The following is a 15,895-nucleotide window of genomic DNA, read 5'->3' as shown; positions in this document are numbered from 1 at the left end:
TGTCAAAATTTCCTGATGTGATTTCTCAAGAATTGGGGGTCACATCTGTTATGACATACGAAATTGAACTGCTAGATTCAACTCCGATTCGATCCCATCCTTATTCGTTGTCACCTCCAAAGGCTAATTTAATGAAGAAGCACATCCAATCTTTACTTGATAAGAAAGTGATTGAGGTTTCCAATTCAAACTGGTGTTCGCCAGCTTTTCTAGTGCCTAAAAAGGATGGATCTGAAAGATTAGTGGTTGATTACCGTAAGTTGAACAAAGTTGTTAAATCAGACGGTTATCCAACACCTTCTGTTGAACATGCATTCCAATATCTTGCTGATGCTAAATATTTCACTGTTCTTGATCTCAATTCTGCCTTTCATCAAATACCATTATCTGAGAATTCTAAGAAATTAACTGCTTTTGTGACGCCGTTCGGAGTGTATCAGTATAATAGATTGCTATTTGGTTTTGTAAATTCTCCTCAAATATTCACTCGTCTCATTAATGAAGTATTGGGCGATTTGAAATATTCATGTGTCTATCCATATATTGATGACTTGTGTATCTATTCCAAGTCTGCTGAAGACCATGTATCTCATGTTAATGCTGTCCTCAACAAACTACGCAGTGCCGGTTTGACGGTGTGCGAGGACAAGGTTAAGCTTGGTGTGGAATCACTCACTTTTCTGGGCCATCTCATCACAAATGGAACCTTGCAAGTTGATCCTGAGAGAGTGAGACCAATTGAACAATTCCCAGTTCCCAGAAATGTGAAGGAAGTGGCCAGATTCATTGGACTTTGTGGGTTTTACTGCAAGTTTATTCCAAGGTATTCTGAAATTTCTATGCCACTGAATCGCTTGAAACGTAAAAATGTTCCTTTTCAATGGACAGCCGTTGAAAATGAGGCTTTCTGCCAGTTGAAGAAAGCTCTCACCAATCCACCAGTATTATCTTTCCCTCGATTTAAAGAGGAATTTCATTTATTTGTCGATGCCAGTAATTTGGCGGTTGGTGCCGTTCTGAATCACAAAGTAAATGGTGATTTTGTCCCTGTGGCTTTTGCTAGTAAGGCACTCTTGGAACATGAACGTAAATTTTCTTCTTATGAATTGGAGTGTCACGCAATTCATTTTGGAATTCAAAAATTCAGTGTTTACTTACAAGTAAAACCATTTCACTTGTACACTGATAATGGTGCCTTGACATGGCTTTTCTCTCATCCTAAGCAGTTGGGCAAATTAGGCAGGATGGTTCTTAAATTATCCTCTTATAAATTCACTGTGCATCATGTTCGAGGATCATCTAATTCTGTCGCAGATTGTCTTTCTCGCATTGAGCCATCCTCATCTACAAATAGTCAATCAGATGTGGAATCTAACACTCATAAGGAGTCAGCTGTTCCTTATTCTTGTGTGTTACATAAATTGCCTTTGTCATTTGTCGACATTCGAAAACACCAAGAAACTGATCTCGTTCTAAAGGATATTTTCAATCAGATTAATAATAATTCCTTGAACGACAAAAAATATTTTCTGAAGGGACAGCTATTATGTTATGGGAATTCTAAAATTAAGCGAGGAAGAGCTGTTTTGCCTACGGTCTTGAGGCCTATGATTTTTCAATATTTTCACTGCTCTAGTATGTCTGCTCACTTGGGCATGGCTAAAACTTATGATAAGATTAGCAGACACTTTTGGTGGAAGGATATGAAAAAAGAGGTTTATGACATGGTCAGAAAATGCCATCTGTGTCAAACTTGTAAACCCAGAAATGCTCCACCTCCTGGCATGCTATCGTCGCACAATCCTTCTGAAGTTTGGGAAAGACTTTATATTGATTTTGTGGGACCTTTACCTTTGACTAAAGGTGGACACCAATATATACTTTCTCTTATTGATGGTTTTTCTAAATTCTGTTTTCTTGAGCCAGTTCGTAAGGCTACTGCTGGTTCGGTTGTTTCAATACTCACTCAAAGAGTATTCCCGAAATTCGGTTTTCCTAAATATTTGGTGTCTGATAATGCACAAGTTTTTAAATCTCATGCCGTTAAGGAGATGTGTTTGCAACTGGGGGTTAAGCAAATTTTTGTTTCTCCATACTATCCCTGTTCTAATCAGGTAGAGAGATTGCATAGAAATCTAAAATCTGCACTTGCTATTTTGTGCAATAATGCTCACCATATGTGGGACTCTATGCTTGCTGACTTAAATTTTGCCTTGAACACTGCCTCTCATGAGAGCAGTGGTTATTCTCCTGCCAAAATAATTTTCGGCAGAGAACTTAAGCATCCTTTAATTAATCAGTGGGACATTCCAAAATCTTTATTCGAGAATGATCTCAGCGATAATGACAGACAAGCATGTCTGAATCATGTTATTGCTAATTTAAAAAAGGCCAGAAATAGGCATAAAGAATTCTATGATAAATCTCACTCCCAAATCACTTTCTGTGTGGGAGATCTTGTTCTCTGCAAAAACCATCCTGTCAGTTCTAAAGGTGAACAGAGAATGGCAAAACTGGAACCTCTGTGGAACGGACCTTTCGTCCTTAAAAAGTATCTCTCTCCTGTAACAGTTATTCTGGAAGTTTCTCCTGGGAAAGAGAAAATTTGTCATGTTTCTCATTTAAAGGCATATCATGGTGGCATTGCTAATTCCAGTAATTAAAAGGAATGAAATATCATTGATTTTTTTTTATTTTTATTTTTTTCTCAATGAATGCTATGTTTGCTTTCTCAAATACTATTTGATGCTTGATTTCGGTGTTGAATTTCTCTTGATTCCTAATAATATTGTTTTGAATAATGAATAATAAGTCTATTTCTATGCTTGTAATTGAAATTGTTCTGAAATATTGTATTGTACATGCTTATTCTCACTTTTAAATCACTCATGTTATTTAGTGTCGGTCTACCGTGGTTGTGAGATGGGGTAAGGTGGAGGATTATGGGTGCTTGGAGGGAGAGGACGGGAGAATAACTTGGGGATAAATCCCCGAGATGGCTCGTTTCCAGATAAGCTGTGGAGGTGGCCCCAGTTATTAAGATTCAATTGTGTTTTGTGTCACCTTTCCTCCACCAAGACTTTATGGACTTTCTCACAATTGGTGATTTTTTGACAGTGATAAGTGTCGTGATTTTACAGTGTTCGATATTCTATCGATGGCTGAGTGATTGAATTGATCAGCTGATCTTAAGACTGCCTACTGTGTTTTAGTGTGGCTTTGGCGTTGAGTTGCGACCTTCATCGCCCGACAAGTATGAACTTTCATCTTGTCGCAACCAGCATGTAGCTCTTATTTCTATTGTTAATTGAAGAGTGAAATTTAGAGTGATTTCTTTTGTTGATGCAATTTGCAGTTCTCATTTTGTTAGCATCGCCTATGATTCTTTTTGACTTGTTTAATTAATACTGAGAGATATATATACACATCTTGATTAAATTTAGTCAGTACTTGATCAATAGCTGACATGAATACCATATACCTTGTAATTTGTTATTAATTATTGGAAAATCGAGGAAATTAGTGCAATCTATTGTCATTTATGTAAATCTTGTTGAATTTTGGAGGATTCTTTATTTGTTGATTAATTATGGACTGATAATATTTACAAACATGGAGGGTTTAAAGGGAGAATTAATAATGCCAAAGTATATCAATTAAGTGAGACACATATTATGCTGAATATTTTTGCTGCTATTTTGATAACTAATAATTATTTAGTGAATAACCGTATATTTGAATAACCTTGTATTTATTGTTTATATAAATTGGGATATATATTTTGTTGGTCGACCCTAACTTTCTCTTGGGTTGCAATATGAATTTTGGGTAGAAGTTAAAACCCATTTTTGTCAATCGTTGATTTTTGATAAGGTGGTTGAACCCAACTAATGGGACAACCCAGGGTTCTCATGAACCCAACTGCTTTACCAACCCAATCTTGCCCATTTACTAAGTGGTTGGTTATTGTATTGCCTTACTTGGTTTTAAAAACCACAAAATATCTCTGATGAGAGAAGGAACATTTGAGTTTGGTAAAGATATCCTGGTGTTATACCAATAAAAATCTTCCCAGTTCCTTCTAGTCGCTGATGATAATTATTTGTAATTTTGATTCACTGTACACCGAAACAAGCATCACATTATGACATATTGATTATTAATTTTATTTTCTTGCTATGTAATACTAAATAATCTACTCTATATCAATTCAGCAATATTTCTTGTCTCACTCTTGTAATTATGCCATGTTACTCACTTAAGAATTCTGTTGAATTCCAAACATCACTCCTGAGGTTATTATTTACAGAGTGATAAAAATGTATGTTCTTGTCAAAACTATTTTTTGAGTGATATTTCTTGAAAACTATTGTCTCAATCAATAAACTTTTTATATTCAGTTCAATTCTAACCACTGAATAATGGTTTTTGTGAAATTCATGGGGGTTAAACAGTGGGGGTTCATCCAGTGAAAACCAGTGGACCTGTGATGCCTCGATAAGTTTTCTAGGCATTAATCAGTTCTTGGTGGACGTGTCTTGGTCCCCAAGTTCAAGCAATTTTTGTGGTCATTTTCCCACAGAGGATGTGGCATTTTTTAGTGTCCCCCCCCCCCCCCCCCCAAAAAATTTCTGGTACCCCCCCCCCCAGAAATTCCTCGAACTTCCTCCGAACTTATCCGCAGAACTTTTCCCGCTAAGGATTTTTCGCGCTAAGGTTTTTCGCGCAAAATCCTGTCTCGCAAAATCCTGTCTCTGGAAAATCCTGTCTCTGAAAACCCTGCCTCTGGAAACCCTGCCTCTGGAAACCCTGCCTCTGGAAACAGCCTCTGAAACAGCCTCCGAAACAGCCTCCGAACCAGCCCCGAACCAGCCTACCTGCAATGCAAGACTTATATAGGACTACTGCGGAGAAATACTTCTCCTTGGCAAGCAAGGGGAAATCGGTGCTAAGGCCTTAGTATTGCACTTGGAGTGAGAAGTTTTACCATTGTCCTATCACAACTCTCTCTCCCTCCAACACCTCACCCCAGTATCTCCTTCCCCTCCATGTGTTCCAATGAACTATCCCTCTGATTCCTCTGATGTCTCCAACCCAGAAGTTGAGGGGAAAATTCTGGGTGCAGTGCGGTTGTCTCAAAACCAGGGGAAGGCTGATTTTGTGGAGCGGCCGTCCTATGCAGAGTGGCGCCGTAGTTGAATTCGCCTGCCTACCCCTCCACTCCCTGGAAGAATCCCTCCCCTCAAAATACTGCTTGTCCTGAAATGGGGAGCCCTCTTTCTGATCGTGACCTGCTGGGAGTCACATGTCTTGTGAGGCATGAGATTTTTAGAGCAATTTTCTGCTGGTATTTAGCTGGTAATGTTTCCTTTGGGATCATGAATTTACTATCATTGTTTTCTGTAATACTTCTGATTTTTTGAATACTCTACTTTTGAATAGATATCGTACGGTAATAACTCGTAAATTGTTTTTGGCTACCTTTTTCTTGTGAGCTGTTTTTCTTGTTTGTGGAGTCTTTCGCTGATCCAGCATGTGACCGACGGTTGGAGTATTTCCCTTGTCTGGACTTACGTGAAAAATCAACCAGATTTTACGACGTAACGTTACACCGTCATTAACGTGCAACAAAGTTAGTGGGGAAAAGCTTTCAATGACGCAATATTCATTTACAGTTGCACACAATATGAGAGAACGAGAAAATGCAGCTTAATAAAATTTTCCGCCAGAAACATGTAAACAATTACGCAATTAATATTGTGTGTCAACTTTTTCTTAACTTTTTCGCGGCGTTCATTGCTAACACTCAAAATTTCAATGCCGTTACGTGGGTACTAAACAATTCTTTTCTGTAATGAAGATTTCTGCTTGAACTTCATTTTCTTTTAATTTCACAGATGGAAATGTCCAATGGCACAAGTATACTCTGTGCAGGTTGTATCGTACAGGAATGAGCACAACCACATCCATCTAGAACTGCAAATTTTCATGTTGATTGCTGACTTGGGATTTATAAGCGATTTTTCTACAGGAATTAATGAAAATTCCTTTGAGGAATGACAAAAATGGGTCACTTTGTTATTTTTAGCACGTAAAAAACTCGATAACTATTCGATATTTTTTCTACCATAGGTTGTACGAGCGAATATCTACTTCTTCGTGCTCGCATTCGAAAATTAACGTAATCATTTTAAATACGGTTATCGCTTACGTAAGTACGGATTTACGTAAGTTGAGACATACGTAACTCGGGGGATGCCTGTAATTGAAAGAATTACAAAGCAGTTACTTTTTTATTATCAGTTTCCCTTAACCCACCATTGCCAGAGGAAATCAGTGCTCCACCATAAACAGTAGACTCTCGCTATTACGAGGCTCACGGGACCGAAAAACCAGAATTTTGTATGAATGTTTCTTTTAGGAATCTTTAGTTCATAAAGCTATGCAAGGCATCAAGAAGTGCGGTTATCCTGCAGAATGCAACACTGAATTACAATTATGTGTGAACTCACTATTTGGCGAACTGATATAGCTAGGCTTGTGACGCAGCCAGAGTCGAAAAAAATCACTGTCCACGGGAAGGAAGAACGGGCAAAACGCTGAACAGTTCCTGACTTCATCACAGATTAAGTGATACTTTGTTCAGATTATGCCCAAAAATTGCGAATTACTTTAAGCCACACTGCGTCGCATCGTCCTACTCAAAAGAAGCCAAATTTGAAATTTCGAGTACGCTAGAATTTTTTGTATATACATATCTCTGAAAGTTCATTAATCGAATGTGCATAGGAAGAGGACTAACTGTACGTCCTATTTACGAGTGGTAATGAGTGGGTCACCATCATTCCACAGAAATAAAGCTTAATATATGATATTGCATGCATCTGAAGTATCTCCTACTGATGAAAGAAATGCTGTTGTTTTTTCGTGGAACTTCGTAATAAAGTTCTTTTTGTAGCCGATGGGAGCAGGACTGAGGTCCGTAATTTCGTAATAATGTTTATTTTACCATAGACTGTTTAGGCTGTTTTGTCGGGACCAACGATTTGCTTAGTAATAAAGAGAGTCTATTGTACAAGGAAAAACTTAAACATTGGTACTCAAGAAATGAAATATATACCAAACATTTGAATGTGTATTTGACCGAAATAAATAGAGACTGACAACTGATATGCTTAAAACATTAGGAAATTTTCAACTAGCCCAATAGTAATGTTCTTGAAAGCAGAATTGACAGAGCCCACAAACAAGATTTAAACTTTATGATTTAATTAACAGCAATTTTTGCTAAATATCCTTAAATGTTTGGTAGTCAATCAGCTTTGGCTAATAGAGCCAATTCCTCAGATTTTATCGAATTGTAGGACTCCTGCATGAGGGCAAAATATTTGGTTGTTCTGTGAATAGGGAAATTTTGATACCTGGCTTTCTCTTCCCACTTGATCCTCCAGCCTCTTCTGCATCACCGTTGCTCCCACCGGCCTTTGGAGGTGGTTCAAGGCCAAGAAGACGGTGGATACGATTTCGATCAGGAGCAGGAAAATGCTTTTCCACCAATGTCTGGAGCACCCCCCTTTGTGATAAAATTCAGGAATAAAAAATTAACAGGAGTTCCTTACGACAAGATGAAATGTGCAATTCATTTGGTTGATCTAGTTTCAGCAGGTATGTTATTTGAAGGAGGCGGCCGACAGCTGACGTCATTTGTGCCATGAAGGGTGGACAGAAACCTGGCGTCGGTATTACCCTGTTCTCAAAGAGAGACACCAAGGGTGCCACATCTTAATGTCCCATCCGACGGACAGAGTGTTGCACTTGAAATGTCCTCCACACAGCATTCAAGCTGGGATTGGGCAGTCTCTGAAAATTCACTGCAACTGCCGGGATTTGAACCCGAGCCCACGTGGTGGAAAGCCAACACAGTTTCAACAGATAAGAGAGACAGGGAGAATTAAATTTTTTTTGGAGTCGCTGTCACTAGTACACGGATACAAAAGATACACTGAAGAACTTTTACCTCACACACAGGGGTGAAAACAAATTTTGCTATCGAAAAGGAAACCCACATGTAGAAAAATGTACATACGAGGTATTTCAGTAATCTGCAATACTTAAGGAGGGGGTATGGGAGCCAATTTTAAGAATTTTTTGTCCATAAACATGGGGTCGCAACTCATTAGTCACCGAGTTATGGCAATGCAAACATTTTGTAGGATGCACTGCAGTTATCATGAAAGCGCAGAATAACGTAATGTGCAGTGATGGAAGGGATCTGAAACTAGTGCTGATGGTGCTTGAGATATGCTTCATTCATTTTATGCTGTCTACAAAGAGAATGGTAGCTTATTTTACTTAGGACTCCAAATACTTGTAGATATTTCAACTTTCAAAGGCATATTTTTTACGATAAAAGCTTTCTTTTAAGAGATAATATAAAAATTTTCAAAACTATTTTTTAGGAAAATTTATTTTATTTACTCCAGTAACCATAATTTATTTCTCTATCATTATTCGCACGGATGATACGGAAACTTAAGTGATATCATGACAGTTCTGCAGCATTCCTTGTGCAGGGAAGGAGTAATTTTCCCAGTTATTGACGGTGATAAGCTACAAAAATTGATGCTTGAACAGAGGTGAGGAAATGAAGATGATTATATTCACTGCAATGTTTAGATTTCATTCCATAAAGGCATCAATCACAGCATGGAAACGTGAGCTTTGAGTAGGTATCAACATTATATGTTTGCACAATTTCACCCATTTTGAGATTAATTGACTAGAAGTAGCCATAATGAAGGCCACTATACACGGCAAATGATTTCATTCGCATGATCATTCACCGTGTATAACGGAACAATTCGCAAATGAACCTTCATGCTCATGATCATTCAGTGAAAATTAGAGCATGCTCTATTTTGCTTGCATGATCCTGTGAATGATCACGTGATCATTCAGCATCATTCACATGATCATTCACCGTGTATTGCGGCCTTAAGAAGTACTTAACTAAAAGGTGAAGGTACATATTTGGTACTTAAACAACTTAATGTTTTAGATGGCCTAAAATTCAGTGATTGAAAAGAGGACGGCTAAAATAGTGATATAGGTCAAATTAGTTGTGCAACTTGCTTTGAAGAAGGCTTAAAAATCTTCTCCAGGGCTGAACTGACCAAGGGCTTTCAGCTGAACCAGTATTTCACATTGGGAAACCTAAAATAAACAGAATGGGAACTGTGATACAAACTAAATGACATTAACTCACTTTGCAGTGGACACAAAGTCAGACAGCTCTCCATCTTCCCTTTCGAGTGCTTCCAGTGTTCGAGCCTCTCCTGTTGACTGCAGTCCGATAACAACACACTTGCCACATTTCACTGCCTCTCTGAAAAAGCAAAACACATACAGTTCAAACAAAAATTAAAAAATGAATGACAACTTAAGGATGAGGAATTCTGAGGAATAAATAAAATTTTACTCCGCAAGAAATTGATTATGAATCCATGATTTCAACTGCGATCCAAAACTGTAAATTATTTATCATAACATACAAAAAAATTAGTAAGTATATTATGAAGACTTTAGAGCCCACAAACACATTGGTTTTACCACCAAAAGTATATTGCCTATCCAAGGTCTGAAAGGGGCAAAATATTCAAAGGATATAAAGATGGGGACTTCCTTTTCCCGTGTTTATTAGAAAGGATGTGAAGCTACGCAATGGTAATACATTTAGGGTATGGGTTACACTAACATTTTTCTCCCAGAATAACTCTCACAGATTTCAGACTCACTAACTATATCTACTGGACAATAATTTATTCAGGTTGAGGGGTTTAACTGTAAAACCTATTTAAGTAGTCACATCTTGAGGGTGATAGGATAGTCCACCATTTTCTCTCAAAATTCGTCAAGTGTTGCTAAAACCAAGACAGGCGACAAGGGGGAGCTGATGCTTAACCACCCTTGCTGTAGTAACAGTTGACCTTTCCAAATTTTCCTCACTCATTTTTTCATCTTCCATCACACGCAGTTCCTGTTGCACAGTACCTGAACAATATTTTTGCTCCATGAATTTCATCAAGTAGAACACCTGATGCTTACCGAGGTAAAATAAGAGTTTAGCAAATATCCATTTAAGAACTAATGAATTTTTACTAAGCCAATAACTAATAAGCAATTGCCAAGAATCTCTTGCTGGGTATGCTACGAATCATCATGACAGGCAAAATCGAATCCTTCAATACAAAAAAAAAAATAAATACTAATTATCCTCATAATAATAATGTAGGGTGTCCAGCCAATCAAAGCAGAAAAATTCATGCATAATTTAGGGTTTTCAGGGAATTTTTTTAAACATAATTCCAGGTTAATCTTATGTGATTACTGCGATAGATAAGAATTTTAAAATGCTAAAAAGTACTTCAATACTTTTAAATAATGTTATATTTATGGATTACTTTAAGTACATAGTTTATAAAAAATTACACTTAGTAATAGAAATTTTACACTTAATTTATGATTATCTCACTTGGCACCTGAAGAAATTCGTCATAATTTAAAAGAGTTATAAAGATAAATACAGTGCAACCTCGATATAACGACACCCCACGGTGCACTAATAAACACTCGCTATAGCGAATTGTCGCTTTACCGGAGGTGGAGCAAATAATAGCCAATATACCTGTTGCGAACAGATATACAGGAACAGGAGTGGTGCGGTGACAGATAAACATCTATCCGATAAACGTAAGCATAAATCCAGACGAAAGGCGATGTTTTTTTGCATCACTTAATTTCCTTTCTCAACGACTAACTATTCAAACAATTTATAAGCGCCGCACTGAATAAAAATCATGCAAAGCATTGTTTCGTCAATCATTATATTTATCGAACGACGGTTTACCACATAAATTTGAGACTGAGCACTCCATTAACTTAATTTCTAACAGATCGCTAGCAGTTACAGAGGTTAAGGAGTCTTGATGAAAGACTTCCGGCGGTGAAACCCTCGCTATGGCGAGAGCCAACACCGAAAGGGTCTCGTAAAAACGAATTTTTTAACACGCTTATTATAGGGTCAATTGACGGTGCATCGGCTATCTCTCGTAATAATGGGGGTGTCGCTATAGCCCGTACTCGCTTTAACGAGGTTCCACTGTATATGTTTTCATGAAAGGCAATTTGAAATGTAATCAACACATTGCTGATATGGAGGCACATATATTAATTGAAGTGAATTGGACAAGAGAATCTCACCTAGCAATACGAACAGCATGTTTCACCTTAGCTGCTATACATAGGTACTTAAAGAACCTCTGGTGAGCAGACCAGAATTGACCCCACATTGTCTTCTTCATCCTTTGTTCTGCATCTATAAGCTCTGCCGCTTCTTGAAACTTCGTCAATGCCTCAACCCACTATAAATCCGATAAAATTCAAAGATTAAATACAAACCCCAACCAGCACATTATCAATAAGATTTGCAAAGAAGAATGTTATGGACAAGGAAATAATTAGGGCTGCACTAAAATACACACACATAAATTAGCTCAGCCATCAGGACACATTGAATTCTATGCTTACCAATTTTACAGAATCATCATAAATATCAACAAATTCTTGGGGTAAAGGAACTTCATCAACTTTAAACGCGACACCATGAAAACTGAGCTGTCGAGCAATGTACATTCCTCGAAGCTTCATATCCATTGCCACGATTTCCATGGCTCCAACACCCCTATAAAAAAATAAGTTGTTAAAATCATTCCTGTAGTTTATCAAAACAGCTGTTAAAAATCACATAACTTCCAAATACCTCTTTTCTACAGCTGTAATGAAATCAGTGAACTCGCGGAATGGTGTGCCTTCTCCCCACATGCCAAGTCTGGTCATATACGCCATGTTTTTAGGTTCTGATGCTCCAGTTGCTGATGCATACACAACCCTTGCACGAGGAAGCTTATTTTGAAGTTCTAACACAGTAAGACCAGTTTTTGTTGGCTTTGAAGAGCCAGTAGGGCACAAGTTCTTGGCTCGATGGCATTCATCAAAGACAAGCTGATAGTTTGTTAAGGAGAAATAAAACATCACAAAAATGCAATGTGAAAGGATAAAAACGAAAACGCAAATACATTTGTTCAAGCTCACGTAACATTAAAATAATACACGTATTACAGGCAAAAAACTTGCAATAAACCTGAGTTAGAATACTGCAGATGATACACAGAAGTAAATCAGGATAGCCACAGATTTTATGACTAAAATTCAGAGTTTTCCCTGATTTTCAGACCAAAATTTACTGTTTTCCTCAAGGATTTCAAACAGTAATTTGCACCATTTTAAGAGTATGATGCAGTGTAACAAGGCCACTTTTAAGGCATTTCTGTCAAAACATGGAGAAAATTCATAAAAAAACAAATATGGGAGAAATATTGAAATTCATACAGGGATACTGAATTAAAGAATACACCCATGTCTCGTATAGCGCAAGGGATGCGTTCCTTGGGGTCTTTGCTCTATACGAATTTGCGTTATACGAGAGCGTTTTAACATAGGGAAGATAGGGATGCGTTCCATAGGTTCCATAGGTAGCATAGGTCTTGGGTATTGAATTTCCTCTAAAACATCTATATTCCCATAAAAAGCCTTAGAAAACATTATTTCTATAAATATTTATAGTTTAAAACATCTTTAAAGATAGTATTCACGCATTCAAAGACTTTTATTCACGTTAAAAAAAATTCTTACGTGCTTTCGAAATTCCATCCTGTCGTGCGGGTGGGCTAACATCTGCTATCTCAGGGGATCGTAATGCGTTGCCGGCAGTTGATGATTTTTCAAACTAGTCTAAAAACAACTATTGTGTCACCCAGGCCCTTTTGTCGCTCATCGAAATGACAGGAAAATGCTACTTTAAATGCCATTTCATAGCTAGCGGAGTTTATGAATGATAAATCATTTTAATTTGAAGTCCTCCGAGTCATTAGCAGCTACGTGAAACAGTCTTTAAATGCCTTGAAACTTGACCCAGGTTTTCCTTCACTGAAAATGAATGAACGAGAATGCATTCTTTTCCAAAAGAATATCGTCTCATCAACACTAAAAACTAGTTGAGGGGGAAAGGAGCCACTTTCAATAACAGCTTGGAGTTCATCAGAAAATGTTGTGGTGGCTGCGCTATCAACACTTGCAGATTCACCTGATATCGCCGCACTGAAAATACCTGCTTGCCGTTTAAATTCTGGAACCAACCGGAGCTTTCACTTAATGTCTCGGAGCGATTACCACTCTCGTCTTTTTGTACTGATTCACCATGAACTTTCCGTGTGTGTAAACCGCTTGGTTGAAGTTGGTGCGGCTGAGGTCACTGATATTTTAGCTTCGTCTTTATTCAGAATAAGGCATCGTGAGTTTAAACTTCCGCGCAATATCGCTTTGACGCTCTCCATTTTCAAAGCAATTGACCTCTCTCAAGTCCTCTTCTAGGTTTATAGTTTTTATTGATAAATTCTTGATTTTTCTACACGCATTCCTATTTTTTGCCATATTCTCTTGGTTTTTACTCTGTATGGCTCTATCTAAATCACCTTCCACTGCTGAACTGTATTCCTGAGACGCAGAAGGCCTAAGACTGCGGGGAGGGAACGAAGCCATTGTGTTTGAGACTCTATAGCGGACCCTTTTATGTGTTGATGCTATTCATGCTCAACTCGGCCACCGCTCCATTTCCCCCCGTGAATACCGATGACCTTGAAGGCTTTAGCGTAGACTCTCTACCTGGAAGTAAATCGCCCGGTAACCTACGACGGCAAAAATACGTCTCAAACCGTATTGCTGAAAAAAAAACTTATTTCCACTAGCCCCACGCTTAATTAACGATCTAAATTATTTATTATCATTCTGTTAAGGAGACGAGATAAATCTTCGGTAGGCCGGCTATCTAGACCCAATGACGAGTAATACTTTTGGCAATTGCGCAGCAATGAATTTCGATTAATATATAAACAAAAAAGAAGATTTGAGGCAAGAAATAATAATGGTATGCGTAAATAGATAGAAATTTCGTGTGTACTTAGCGCAAGTTCACGTTTTATCACGAGAGCGTTTAAGATTTTTGATTAGGCTACACTGCGTTGCAATGTTTCCCCGAGGAACGAATTTGCGCTATATCGAAATTGCGCTAATCGAAATTGCACTATACGAGACATGGGTGTAGTTAAAATGTGATACAGTTAAAAGACTGGAACTTGATATCAACACAGTTGATTCCATTCACTTGAATATACTATGCTTATCTATGAATAACTTATAATGTAAAATTCAAGGATACACAGCCATCAAAATCTTCTCCACACCACTGTAATAGTTGCTTTAAGCGTGTTTTATATTTTCCACCTGATTGGGTCGACTCACCAATCAGAGCAGAATACGTAGAAAAGATGACCCCCTTCTTCACATTACCATTCACAGCAGATGAAATCTTGGCATATTTAAACTGCAATTTAAAATATGAAAATTTATTAGATATAACAAAACTACTTGATTACTCCAATATAACTTCACATAAATTTACATAAAAATTCAAGAAGGTTGACAAATATTAAAATAAAAATATAAAACAGTTTTGGGTATATGTACAATTAACCATTATAATGTGTCTTACTCATATCATATTCTCACCTTATTTAAAGAGTGGACATCAATCTTTCCAGCACCAATGTCACTAAGATCTCTTATAGAGTCGTACTTAAGATCATTGGAGACAGAAACCCAGATGGCTCTTTTCCTTCCTTTAAGGTAATTTTCATAAATAATCCCCGAAATTGTACGGCCCTTACCGACACCAGCCCCGTCACCTGATTAGAAAAGAGGGTGAATAATTTACAATTGCTTTGCATCCACAGCAAATAAAACATGAGACTATTTCACAGTTGATACAACAGTTCACAATAAGAGGAAAAAAAGTGGGTAAGGGAACACCAAAAAAAGTTTGGTTTCATATTTCATCTATCCCTCTCAGTGGTTTACGAGAGGATGCGTGCTATTTTAAACAGCTTTCTGTCCCAATTAACATAGGAAATTTACAGCCATTCTTCAATTGGGCCATGATAAAAAAACACATATAGCAATTTCCACTTCTTTCATTCAAAACTCAACAACCGACCATGGTTTCAATGATAAATCTTTTAAAACTACAGTGCAACCTCGATAAAACGACACCCCACAGTGCACCAATAAACACTCGTTATATCGAATTGTCGCTTTACCGGAGGTGACCTGTTGCGAACAGTTATACAGGAAAAGAGTGGTGCGGCGACAGATAAATCTCTATCTGATAAACGTAAGCATAAATCCATTAGAAAGGTGATGTTTTTTTGCATCATTAAATTTCCTTATTCAAACAACAACTAATTGTTTGGTGTTTTCTTGGCCATGGTGTCTGCCATCAAATGCTTTCTATTCATGCAGCTCATGGACGTGCAGGTATGCAGACGACTGCTTTCTGCCGCCCGAGGAACAAAAGAAGATCAAGTATTCGCGAATGCTAATGCCGCAATATTTTCACCAAAATTAACTACTTATTTATCAAACGACAGTTTACCACATAAATTTGAGACAGAGCACTCCATTAACTTCATTTCTAACAAATCGCTAGCAATTACAGAGATTAAGGAGTCTTGATGTAAGTTTTTCCGGTGGTGAAAACCTCGCTATGGCGAGAGCCAACACCAAAAGGGCCTCGTATAAACGAATCTTTTAACATACTTATTATAGGGTCGATCGACGGTGCATCGGCTATCTCTCGTAATATCGGGGATCTCGCTATATCCCGTACTCGCTTTAACGAGGTTCCACTGTATAATGACAATTAAAAGTTTAAACATTTATGTTC

General features: G+C 37.7%; 1 protein-coding gene across 3 annotated transcripts in view; it reads right to left on the bottom strand.

The window, feature by feature from the left end:
• Positions 1–15,895, bottom strand: part of LOC124155831 (protein strawberry notch) — a 64,546-nt gene that overhangs the window by 29,498 nt on the left and 19,153 nt on the right. For all 3 annotated transcript variants that reach the window (XR_006864236.1, XR_006864237.1, XM_046529961.1), the window contains exons 7-13: positions 14,683–14,858; positions 14,333–14,497; positions 11,819–12,060; positions 11,587–11,740; positions 11,260–11,420; positions 9,266–9,385; positions 7,422–7,573 (exon numbers count right to left, since the gene is read on the bottom strand). Coding sequence is in view for 1 of the 3 variants with exons in the window: in XM_046529961.1 (XP_046385917.1) it covers positions 7,422–7,573; positions 9,266–9,385; positions 11,260–11,420; positions 11,587–11,740; positions 11,819–12,060; positions 14,333–14,497; positions 14,683–14,858 (1,170 nt within the window). In the remaining 2 variants the exon portion in view is untranslated. The remainder of the gene's footprint in view (positions 1–7,421; positions 7,574–9,265; positions 9,386–11,259; positions 11,421–11,586; positions 11,741–11,818; positions 12,061–14,332; positions 14,498–14,682; positions 14,859–15,895) is intronic.

The sequence above is a fragment of the Ischnura elegans genome, chromosome 3 (assembly GCF_921293095.1).
Source record: "Ischnura elegans chromosome 3, ioIscEleg1.1, whole genome shotgun sequence".
Taxonomy (NCBI): domain Eukaryota; kingdom Metazoa; phylum Arthropoda; class Insecta; order Odonata; family Coenagrionidae; genus Ischnura; species Ischnura elegans.
This window is presented reverse-complemented; position numbering and strand designations above follow the sequence as displayed.